The sequence below is a fragment of the Triticum dicoccoides genome, chromosome 2B, assembly GCF_002162155.2.
Source record: "Triticum dicoccoides isolate Atlit2015 ecotype Zavitan chromosome 2B, WEW_v2.0, whole genome shotgun sequence".
Taxonomy (NCBI): Eukaryota; Viridiplantae; Streptophyta; class Magnoliopsida; order Poales; family Poaceae; genus Triticum; species Triticum dicoccoides.
Genome location: NC_041383.1, coordinates 496,548,082 through 496,560,999, shown reverse-complemented (window position 1 = coordinate 496,560,999; position 12,918 = coordinate 496,548,082). Strand labels below are relative to the sequence as shown.

Below are 12,918 nucleotides of genomic sequence, written 5' to 3'. Positions count from 1 at the left end.
ACTTTTCTCGGGAATTTTTGCAACAGCGATGAACTTTCTGTTTTGAAATAGCAACTCATATACTTGCAAAATAAGCATGGTAAGGCTATCCTGCCACTTCTATTGAAAACAAAGATGAAAAACATTATTTTAAATAACAGCAAGCAAATCCTAGTAAAATGAAATGATGCTCCAAGAAAAACTCATATCATGTGATGAATGAAAATATAGCCCCAAGTAAGGTTACCGATAATGTTGAAGACGAAGGAGGGGGTGCCTTACGGGGCATCCCCAAGCTTAGTTGCTTGGACATTCCTTGAATATTAACTTGAGGTGCTTTGGGAATCCCCAAGCTTAGGGTCTTGTCACTCCTTATTCTCCTCATATTGACATCTCACCCAAAACTTGAGAACTTCAACCACACAAAACTTAACGGAACTTCATGAGATGGGTTAGTATGATAAAGAGTAAACCATTTCACTTTGGTACTGTCAAAGACAAGATTCATAATTGTTTCCACACAATTCCTACTGTAGCGTATCACTTCCAAAATTTATATTGAGCAATATAAGCCATAGAAACTAGGAAACAAGCAAACTATGCATTCAAAACAGAATCTGTCAAAAACAGAACAGTCTGAAGTAATATGTACTCCAACCATACTTCTGTAACTCCAAAAATTCTAAAAAATTAGGACAACATAGATAATTTGTATACGTATCATGTTTAAAAAATCCAGATCAAAATCACGTTCCAGTGAATTTCCAAAATTCCTGGACTAAGCGTAGAAGTTTATATTTTTGGACAGAATCAAGTCAACTATCATCCATACTATCCCAAAGGCTTTACTTGGCACTTTATTGAAACAAAGGCAATAAAACATGATTACTACAGTAGCCTAATCATGTGAACACACAAAAACAGTAGGTCAAAGTGTTGGGTTGTCTCACCACAAGCGCTTTTCTTTAATGCCTTTTTAGCTAGGCATGATGAGTTCAATGATGCTCACATAAAAGATAAGAATTGAAACATAACAAGAGCATCATGAATCACATGGCAAGCAAATTTAAATCTAACCCACTTTCTATGCATAGGGATTTTGTGAGCAAACAACTTATGGGAACAAGAATCAACTAGCATAGGAAAGTAAAACAAGTGCAACTTAAAAACTTTCAACATAAAGAGAGGACACTTGATATTATTGAGATGTGTAGAAGCATATGTTCCGCTCTCATAATATTTTTCAGTAGCATCATGAATGAATTCAACAATATATCTATCACATAAAGCATTATTTTCATGATACATAAGCATAGAATTTTTACTACTCTCCACATAAGCAAATTTATTCTCATGAATAGTTGTGGGAGCAAACTCAACAAAATAACTATCATGGGATTGAAAATTAAAATCATGATGCCAAGTTTCATGATTATCATTATTCTTTATAGCAAACATGTCATCACCATAATCATCATAGATAGCAACTTTGTTCTCATAATCAATTGAAACCTCTTCCAAAATAGTGGATCCATCACTAAATAAAGTCATGACCTCTCTAAATCCACTTTCATCAATATAATCATCATAAATAGGAGGCATGCAATCATTATAACAAATTTGCACATCAAATCTTCATCAAACATAGCATCCTCAAGCTTATGGCTTTGCATATCGTTAGCATCATGGATATTCAAAGAGTTCATACCAACAATATTGCAATCATGCTCATCATTCAGAGATTTTTTGTCAAACATTTTATGGAATTCTTCCTCTATCAATTGAGCACAATTTTCCTTTCCATTATTTTCATGAAAGGCATTATAAAGATAAAGAACAACCTAAGGTAACCCAATTTCCATTTTTTGTATTTTTCTTTTTATAAACCAAACTGGTGATAAAACAAGAAACTAAAATATTTGATTGCAAGATCTAAAGATATACCTTCAAGCACTCACCTCCCCGGCAACGGCGCCAGAAAAGAGCTTCGTTGACGGGATGTGAGTGCCGCTTACCTAACCTCCTGGCAATGGCGCCAGAAAAGAGCTTGATGTCTACTATGCAACTTTATTCTTGTAGACCCATGTTGGGCCTCTAAGCGCAGAGTTTTGTAGGACAGTAGCAATTTTCCATCAAGTGGATGACCTGAGGTTTATCAATCCGTGGGAGGCGTAGGATGAATATCTCTCAAGCAACCCTGCAATCAAATACAAGAAATCTCTTGTGTCCCCAACACACCTAATACAATGGCAAATTGTATAGGTGCACTAGTTCGGCGAAGGGATGGTGATAAAAGTGTAGTATGGATAGTAGATATGAGTTTTTGTAGTGCGAACAATAAAAAATAGCAAGGTAGTAGATAGTAAAATGGAGCACAAACGGTAATGCAATGATGGAAAATGAGGCCTAGGGTGCATACTTTCACTAGTGCAATCTCTCAACAATGCTAGCATAGTTGGATCATATGATTATCCCTCAAAGTGCAATAAAGAATCACTTCCGAGTTCCTATTAGCGGAGAACAAAAGATAGAAATTGTTTGTAGGGTGCGAAACCACCTCAAAGCTATTCTTTCCGATCAATCTATCCTAGAATTCGTACTAAAATAACGCGAAGCTATTCTTTCCGATCAATCTAACCAAGAGTTCATACTAAAATAACACCATATGACACACATCAACCAACTCTAATGTCACCTAGATACTCCAATGTCACCACAAGTATCCGTGAGTTAATTCTACGATATGCATCAAACAACTTCATGATCATAATATTCAATCCACACAAAGAACTACAAGGAGACCCTAAAGTTTCTGTCAGAGAAAAGATAATAAAAACATGCATCAACCCCTATGCATAGATTACCCCAATGTCACATCGGGAATCCGCAAGTTGAGTGCCATAACATACATCAAGTGAATCAATATGATATCCCATTATCACCTCAAGTATTCATACCGCAAGACATACATCATGTGTTCTCAGATCTGAATATTCAATCTGACAAGACAAAACTTCAAAGGGTAAAGATTCAATTCATCACAACAAGAGTAGAGAGGGGAGAAACATCATATGATCCATCTATGTTAACAAAGCCCATGATATATCAAGATCGTGACATCTCAAGATCACGAGAGAGAGAGAGAGAGATTAAACACATAGCTACTGGTACAAACCCTCAGCCCTGAGGGTGGACTATTCCCTCCTCATCGTGGTGGCCTCCGGGATGATGAAGATGGCCATCGGTGATGATCTCCCCCTCCGGCAGGGTGCCAGAACGGGCTCCCGATTGGTTTTCAGTGGCTATAGAGGCTTGCAGCGGCGAAACTTTCGATCTAGGTTCTCAGCGAGGGTTTTTGGAATATTTGACGATTTATAGGGCGAAGAGGGGGTGCGGGAGGCCACCAAGGTGGGCACAATTCACCGGGGCGTGCTCTGGTGGGTTGTGCCCCCCTCGGGGCACACCCCAAGTGCTGCTCTGGCCCATTGGATGTCTTCTGGTCCATAAAAATTCCACAAAAAGTTTCGCGGTGTTTGGACTCCGTTTGATATTGATTTCCTGCGATGTAAAAAACAAGCAAAAAAACAACAACTGGCACTGGGCACTGGGTCAATAGGTTAGTCCCAAAAAGTGATATAAAGTTGCTATAAAATGATTGTAAAACATCCTAGAATGATATTATAACATCATGAATACTTCATAAATTATAGATACGTTGGAGACGTATCATCCTCCAAGTTCCGTGGATGTCTTCTGGTCCAAGAAAAATCATTGTGAATGTTTTATTCCATTTGGACTCCGTTTGATATTTCTTTTCTGTAAAATTCAAAAACAAGAAAAAAGCAAAAACTGGCACTGGGCTCTAGGTTAATAAGTTAGTCCCAAAAATAATATAAAATATAATATTAGGCAAAATATCATATTAGGCATTGTAGCAACAGGTTCGTACATGAATGTACGTCCAAATCGACGTGGATAGCAAAACAACAGTAGTAGCAAGAGCAAATGTTTCTGTATGTACATCGACTCACGTGTTTTTTGAACACCCACTTTCACTTTCACTTCAGGTGAAGCAAAACAACAAAGATTTATCTTATCTGTACATCACGATTCAGTCAGCTACAACAAGAACACCAACGATTTTGATCTACAGTAAAACAACAGCTTTAGAGGGCAAGCAAGTTGCTGGGTCGCCGTCGCACGGATGCAGTGCCGCCGCCACTGGGTCTCCCTCGCCTGGGCCAGCGCCAGGTCGCTGGGTCGTGGATGTCGCCGTGGCCAGGGTCATCTCGGTGGCCGTCTCGTCGCCGTTGGGTGGGGATACCGCCGGCGCCGCCGCTAGCGTGCGCCAGATCGCCTGGGGGCACCACGGTCGCGTCGTGGCTCCACCGTGGCCTCTGAGTCGCCGTCGCTAGGGGAGTGGCGCTGGCCTCCAAGTCGCAGTCCAGTCGCCGCCGCCAAGTCTCGCCATCGCCTGGGTCGATTCGTTTTGCTTTTTTCTTATTTGCTAAATCTTTCACAAGACAGAACGTAAGCATGGGGGGTTATGTGCAAAACAATTGTTAAGTGGATGGCCATATTCCCACCTCTAATCCCTGTTGTACGCCCTTGATCTGATGGGTTAGGATGATAGTTTTCAGTTTTTACAGATCAAGAGTTTTCACTTGATACTTCGCCATCATATTAATGCATATAAAACATCCAAAACAGGTAATATAATAGCATGGAACAATAAAAAATTGTAGATACGTTGGAGACGTATCACATCATGTCATCTTGCTTAAAGCATTACTCCATTTTTTGATGAACTTGATACACTAAATGCATGCTGGATAACGGCCGATGTGTGGAGTAATAATAGTAGATGCAGACATGATTCGGTCTACTAATCTTGAATGTGATGCCTATGTATGATCATTGCCTTGGATATCTTCATAATTATTTTCTTTTCTATCAATTGCCCAACAGTAATTTGTTTACCCAATGTATGTTTTTTTGTCGAGAGAAGCCTCGAGTGAAAACTATGGCCCTTGGGTCTATCTTTTATCATATATTAAAACTAAAAATACCTTGCTGCAATTTTCTTTTATTTATTTTATTTTGTATTTTTGTTCAATCTATCGATCAAAAACTATACAATTTAATCTTGCCGATAACCATTGAGAGATTGACAACCCCTTTACGCGTTGGGTTGCAAGTATTTGTTGTTTGTGTGCAGGTGTTGTTTACATAGTGTTGCTTGGTTCTCCTACTGGATTGACAACCTTGTTTCATAACTGAGGGAAATACATATCTCTATTGTACTGCATTATCCTCTCCTCTTCGAGGAAATGCCAACGGAGCTCACAAGTAGCAGGAAGAATTTCTGGCACCGTCATCGGGGGGACATCATCAACATCTATCAAGTACCTATGCATAAAATCTCATTTCCTTGCAATTAAATTATTTGCCATTTGCCTCTCATTTTCATCTCCCCCACTTTTAAAAAGTTTTTACAAAAGCAAAAATATTTTTTGTTTGTCTTTTTCTCGTTTGATCTTTTGCTTGACCACTTTATCGTTATCGCTAGTTCTTCTCTTTGTTCCGCGCACCCCTGAAAATGACGCTCTCAATTTTAAGCAAAGGGGTGGGGGAATTTAAAAGATGTTTGGTATATAATTTGTGATGCTCATAATATATCTATTCGTAAGCAATCCACTACTATCCTTCTTCATAATTTTTATGTGTGCATTACTACTTGGTACAATTCGTTCTTGATACTATTACTGGAGGGAATTCCTTGAGTTGTCCCCCTATGGATGCTTTCAATGCTATGGGAAATCTAGTGGGATCTCCACCTATCACTATTAATGAAACACTTTTAACTCTGGAACATGTTATGCAACGACTAGATGCTATTGAAAAAAATGCCTACCATAGAGCATATTGAAAATTTGGATAAGAAGATTCACAACCATGTCACTCAATTTGAATCAATAGTAGGGATTACCCTTAAGAAGTTAAAAGAGAAAGAACCAATGATTAATGAAAGGGTAGAACAAAGTCCTGCTAGGATTGATAAGTTGGAAGAAATATTTAATAATTTAGGTTCTGCTTTTTCTTCCATAAAAAATATTGAAAAGACTCCTCCTAGTAAGAATTGCAAGTTTATTTATGTTCCTAAAATCAAAGGTGCCACTTCTAGTAGCAACAAAGAAGATCTTAAGATGATTAGTGTTCACCCAAATTTTGTTGAGTTGATAGAGAAACCTACTTGCGATAATAAATTCCTTAACTTTGTTCCTAGAAGCATGATCACTAAAAATATGCATGCTATGACTCTTAATTATGGATGTGTGATTAAGAAGTTAGAAACCAAAGATAACAACACTTGAAACTATGCATTATGCCTAGCAAGGGACATAAAACAATAGCGCTTGTTGGGAGGCAACCCAATAGTTATCCTTTAAATTTTTGTTTGTTCTCTGTTTTTTAATAAATACACAATTATGCTACTGTTATGATTGTGATTTTCATATTTCAATTAGTGTTTGTGCTAGGTAAAGCCTCTAGGATGGTTTGGGTGATAGTTCACTTGATTCTGTTAAAAAATAGAAACTTTTGCATCCAGTTCTGGAATTTTGTAAATTCACAGAAAGGTGATTTTGCTCTGAATATTTTACACATAATTGATACAAATTTCCCACATTTTCCTATTTTTTAATAATTTTTAGAGTTACAGAAGTACGGTCATTGTTCAGATTGTTACAGACTGTTCTGTTTTTGATAGATTCTGTTTTCATTGCATTGTGTGCTTATTTTAATGAATCTATGGATTGTATCGGGGGGTATAAGCCATGGTAAAGTTAGAATATAGTAGGTATAATGTAATAATCCAATATGAATGGGTTTGCAACAGTACTTAAGGTGGTGATTTGCTTTATTATACTAATGGATCTCATGAAGGTTTTTGTTAAGTTTTGTGTGATTGAAGTTTTCAAGTTTTGGGTGAGATCACGATGGATGAGGAAATAAGGAGTAGCAAGAGCCTAAGCTTGGGGATGCCCGAGGCAACCCAAGGCAATATTAAAGGACTCCCAAACAACTAAGCTTGGGGATGCCCGAAAGGCATCGCCACTTTTCTTCCAACGACCATTGGTAATTTTACTTGGAGCTATATTTTTATTCGTCACATATCATGAGTTTTGCTTGGAGCATCTTGTATTATATGAGTATTTGCTTGTTTTGCTTTTTAGTTTGTCACAATCATCCTTGACGTGAGGATTGCACGAAGAGAGACTTCTTGCAATCAACCCTAGGACATTCCTGCTCTGGCACATCATCCAACTCCTCATCCACATGCTCATAGCCGGAGTCATATGGCAGACTCATCATTTGTCCGTCGTCATTGATGCCAGTATTGAGGAACCGGAGAGGGTCCTCTTGCTCCATCTCATCATCCATTCCTTGTTCCACGGGGGCAACTACATCATCTAGTATTGGACCCCCTTCCTCGCGTCGTTCGACACTCTCACCTAGCACGAGAGGCGCGGGTAATTGCGTAGGCGGGGTGGTGTTCATACCTTACTGATGTGTTGTCATTGGTGTGCTCTCGGCCGCCTCCACACGACGTCATAGGCTCTGCCACATCTGTGCCAAACTCTTCGGCGGTCTAGGTGGTGGCGGTCCATCATTGGAAGCCCAAGGCATGAAGGAGTAGGTTGCCGCGTGGGACCCATAGGAGACATCGGATCCACCACCAAAATAATGGAATCAAAGGCAGAGGTCGAGGCGCCATCCATGCCGTCGGCGTTGGAGACCGAGAACAACCAGAATACTCTGCTAGAGTTGATCTTAGAGCATCTCCACTCACGCCCCCAACAGGCCACCTAGGGCATGTTTTTTCCGCCGGCACCAAAAAAAACCCTAGTCGCGCCCCCAGGACGCCGATTTCCGCTGGTCCGGGCCATTTTTTGGCCCGGCGATCCCAGGCCGAACCTAGTGCACTGGAGGCGCTTGGGGGCTCCGGTGGATGGGAAAATGGCGCATGGGCCAGCACTGTCAGGCGAAAAACATTTTTCCACCTCCAGATTCGCCCCCGCGCGCACTACCCCTTCCATCGCCGTGCCAATCCCGGCGCCGCCCACCTGCCCACAGCCGTTATAAAGGCCATTTCCCTGCCGAGAAAGAGAGGGTTTGCCGTGGAATCCTCCACCCCGCTCCTGGGCGAGCTTTTCTGGCGCTCCGGCCACGCCAAGAGGGGATACCGGCGGCTGCATGCCTACCACGCCGCCAGGTGTTCGGCGGTTTGTCTGCTCGGCGATGGACTCGGACGACGAGAAGGCGTTCGCGATGCTGCTGGAGGAGGAAGCCGATGCTGACACCCAGGACGAAGAGCACCTCATGGTCCTCGCCGCTCTGGCCGGCCTGTTCGCGAGAAATGCAAAGTCGTGGTGAGGTGGCTTGGCGCCGGGCCAACAGAAGGCAAAGCAGAGGCATCAACTAGAGGGCTATTGCTTGCTCTACACCGACTACTTCGCCGATGCTCCACTACATGGCAAGAAAGTATTTCGGCGCCGTTATCGGATGAGCCAAAAGCTCTTCCTCAGGATTGTGAATTCCATCCGTGAGTTCGACAGCTACTTCAAGTGCAAGAAGGATTGCACCGGAACACTTGGATTCACCTTACTCCAGAAGTGCACGCCAGCTTGAGGATGCTTGCATACGGAGCTCCCGGTGATATACTGGAAGACTATGGACGCATGGCCGAGTCCACCACCATTGAGTGTTTGTACAAGTTCTGCAGGACAGTGGTGGCAGTGTTTGGACCACAATACTTGCGAATGCTGAAGACACTGCTCGGATCCTAGCACATAATGCAACAAGAGGATCTTGGGATGCTAGGAAGCATCGACTGCATGCATTAGGCATGGAAAAACTGTCCATTTGTTTGAAAGGGGATGTACAAAGGCGACAAAGGAGCTTGCAGTGCGGTAGAGGAAGTGGCCACACAGGACCTCTGGATTTTGTATTTCTTCTTTGGTATGCCAGGAACTCACAATGATATCAATGTACTGCAGTGCTCAAATGTCTTTGCCAAGCTTGTTGAAGGTCATGCTCCTCCAGTGAACTTCGAGGTCAACGGGCGCCACTACAACAAGGGATACTACCTAGCAGATGGCATTTATCCGAGATGGTCCACATTTGTGAAGACTATCTCAGTGCCAAGTGTCAGGAGGCTTGCAGGAAGGATGTCGAGCGGGAATTTGGTGTGCTCCAATCTCTATTTGATGTTCTCCGGTACCCCGCTCTGACCTGATCGAAAGATCAAATGTGGGAAGTCATGACTTGTTGTGCCATCTTGCACAACATGATCATTGAGAGCCAGCAGAAAGAGCCAGTGTTTGACACTGAACCATATTACATGCAGGGTCTTCTTGCCCAAGTTGGTCACAGCTACCGGCAACCTGGACTGCCTTCCTCAATATGCGTCAGGAGATCCGAGACTCACAGGTGCATCAAGAACTACAACACGTTTTGGTGGAGCACCTATGGAGGCTCAAGGGCAACGCCTAGCTCGACTTGTGATGAAATATGAGTTTTTATTTGTGTTCAAATTATGAGTTTGATTTGTTGAACTATTTGATTTGCACCGATATATGTGATGAACTATGTGATAAAAAATAGTTTGTGTTGAATTTGTGCCCAAGCACGCCGAAGTTGGGCCACTTTACGCTGAAAGTGGGCTGAAATCAGGGGCTAGGGGTGATCTTGGGATCGGCGACTGGAAACCATAGCCCCACGCTGATTTAATTGTCGGTTGGCCCTCAGGTGACGCTATTTCAAGCCCCTGGGCCCTTAGTTGCTGCGTCCAGACGACGCAGCACATGCGTGTGTTCACCGTCGGGTAGCACCATGTACCATGTCTAGATATCCAACATTTATAAATTTCATTTTTCTTGCCAAACTACCTCCTTATAATGTTTTAACTGAACTACTTCATTATCACTGCGATAACGTAATATAACAGTTTTCCATTTATAATCCAACCCAATTATACGACCAGTTCATCACCGCACCCATTATTCGGTTTCCCTCAAGATTCCTACCGAAGAAAAAGAAACCATCAATCAATAATGAGAGAGAGAGTGGAGAGATGCCAACAATCATGCAAGCCGCTACTGCACAATGCATCGGCGCTGTCCCACGCAACGCCACCGCACAGCTCAGTTCCGGCCCTCCTTTATAAGCCCCGGCGCGCCTCTCCATCGCTCCCCCACCCACACACACACACATTTCAGCTCACAGCGCAGGCAGAGGAAGCGAGAAGCGAGCCACCAAGAAACCACCCAAAGGTTTGCACAATGGCCGCTTCTCAGCTCACCATCCTCTCCGTCCTCGCGCTCCTGGCCGTGGCCGCCACCGCTCAGGCGCCCGGAGCGGCCCCCGCGGCAGCGCCCCAGGCCCCGCCTCCACCGCCGGCGACCCCGCCCCCGGCAATGGCGCCCCCTACCCCGGCGCCGGTGTCCCCGCCCCCTACCGCGGCCCCGGCGCCCGCGCCCACCGTCGCCCCCACGCCCTCCGCCACCGCGCCGGCGCCCGCCGACTCCCCGATGTCCTCCCCTCCGGCGCCCACCCCGGACATGTCGCCCTCGCCCACCGCCGAGCCCGCCACCCCGGGCAGCGGCGCCGCTGGTCTCCGCCCCGCCTTCGTGCTGGCTGCCGCCGCCGCCGCCATCTACGTCTTCTAGATGACCCGACGATGTATCATTTCATTGTTTCTTTGCAGCTTTTGTTCCATTTCTCCCCCTCTTTGCCCCCTTCCGTCCGCACATTGGTATACCCTCATCTTCTGCTGTAATTACGAGCATTGATTTAATTTATGCATTTCACCATTATTCTTCTATGCTGGGAGCTCGATCTTGAGATGTTACTTTGTGGTCGTGCGCATAACGCTGTGACGATGCTACCTTATTCACTCAGCTATTAGAGAACAGTTTCAGATAGCTAGAGAAAAGGACATCAAGCTAAGAAGAACTTTGATTTACTCGACGCAGAGACTATGAATATGAACCAAAGGCCGTCGATCCCACTTAACACGCACAAAGAACGCCTAAGATTTTGCTAGGCCGCAATGGCATTATACTATTTCTTGGAAACTGTATGTGGATGTTGTCAATAAAAACGAAGAGAACATCTGATGAGGAGGGCCAGATCCGCCGCTCCTTGCATAGTTTTACAGTCTGTCCTGCATCTGTTGAGCTTGACCTGCCCACGAGGCCACGATCCAAACGGCGAGAAGCCAGATACAGATAGCTCTGCCAGTCTGACGGGGCTAGCCATAGAAAACTAGCTGTACTATAGCAGAAAGTTTGTCCGGTTGCTGTGCATACTGTTCGGCTACGAGTAGGAGCAGCAGGTAGAGGTAGAGCCGGGCCATGTGCCCGGATTGGCTCGGACAGCTGGGGCATGTGCAGGTGCAGCGAGCTGTTGGTTCGCGGGAGGTTCAAAGCACCGCGCCCATGTGGGCATGTGGCCGGCCGCGCCCAACGCGCCGGCGGCTCAGGGCGCCTTTTCCCACCGTCTGGACGAGTAGGTTAATCTGTGATCCCGACGGACCGATCCGACGGCCGGGAGAGAATTACCTTTTTACCAGTAGCGTCGATCGTGGCAACGAAGAGCGACAAATCGTGGATTTTATGGACTCAAAAAAAAGCGCGAGGGAATACAAGTACAATGAACCGTACACTCAGAATGAACACAATCAACACTAACGTCCAACTATGATCAACAAACTACACAAACATCATGGACACCAACTATCTCATGACAACACAAAGACAATAAGAAAAGTTTCCCGGTAGCAACGCCATCAAAAAAGGAATAACAGAAAAGCGTCGCGACCTAATCCAGCACCAAAGGTTAGGGTTTTCGTCCTGAAGATCAAGTCCAAGAAATTCCAAGCAATGCCTTCAACAAGATAACAACACAAAAACACCAAAATTGCAAGTATGACCAACTAGGATTGGACAACGAGTTTTCTTCTCAGAGCTCAAGGCCAGGTACTCAAGAAGCACCAATAAATCAAAACCATCTCGTGTTGTCGCCACCATTTTTCGCAATCCCAAACAAGTGTAGCTCCATCTTGACATGAAATGCCACGCGGTTGCCTGCACAAGTATGCGATCGAGTCACTACAAGAGTCGGTTGACGGCTTTGAACGTTAAAGGTCGACGTCACGCACATGACAAGGATTGACGAGGGAGGAAGGTGCATAGCCAAAATCCAATGTGGGACACTCTGGCAGCCCACACCATCATCTTACTCCGTTGTCCTCTCTTGTGGCGGCAGAACCAGTCGGTACTCATCATTTCTGCGAACCTGAAGGTCCAAGACTTTCTAGCCCCTCGCCACAACAGGCCAACAGTGCAGGACCACGCTGCCACCCACGCGCTCGAGTGGAGGACCGCCTCGTTGGGACGCAAGGCCATAGTTTGTTGCGCGCGTACCTGTAGAAGGGATCGTGGTTACCAATGCCTCATCACTAGAGATTGTCGGCCTAGCTGAAAACCCCACCGCCGTCGATGCACAGGTATATCCTCTGCCTTAAGCCATCACGTGTAGACCGCATCTCGTTACCGGCGGCTACTGAAGTGGAGACCTCCCCGCGGCCACCTTCATCGACCAGTGACAGGGCTTAGCCCGACCACTAGTCTCTAGCAGCGCCAAGGGAAAATTAGAATGAGAAGGTTGGTGGCAACGACTAAAGTTTTCAACGGTAGTGGTTGCTAGGTAGATGTGTTTTTCTTGGACGGTGTTTTCTAGGTCCAAGTGAACCTCGTGTTACTTCGCCATCTTTTGCACATACTGCTAGGGCATAGTTTCCTTCAAATAATTTTTGTTAGATTTTAGAGAGATATCACAATTTACAGCCTTTTTGATTTGCATGATTTTTAAAAC

The 12,918-nt window shown here is 44.5% G+C and overlaps 1 protein-coding gene across 1 annotated transcript; it reads left to right on the top strand.

Annotated features, from left to right (window-relative positions):
* The first annotated feature begins 10,235 nt into the window (after positions 1 to 10,235).
* Positions 10,236 to 10,864, top strand: LOC119367890 (classical arabinogalactan protein 4-like). The gene has a single exon (XM_037633271.1). It carries the CDS (start codon positions 10,323 to 10,325, stop codon positions 10,707 to 10,709), a length of 387 nt encoding a protein of 128 aa, XP_037489168.1. The 5' UTR covers positions 10,236 to 10,322; the 3' UTR covers positions 10,710 to 10,864.
* Positions 10,865 to 12,918: the final 2,054 nt, after the last annotated feature.

Excerpts from the sequence above, each read along its gene's own strand:
- LOC119367890 (XM_037633271.1), top strand. The coding sequence starts at position 10,323 with ATGGCCGCTTCTCAGCTCACCATCCTCTCCGTCCTCGCGCTCCTGGCC.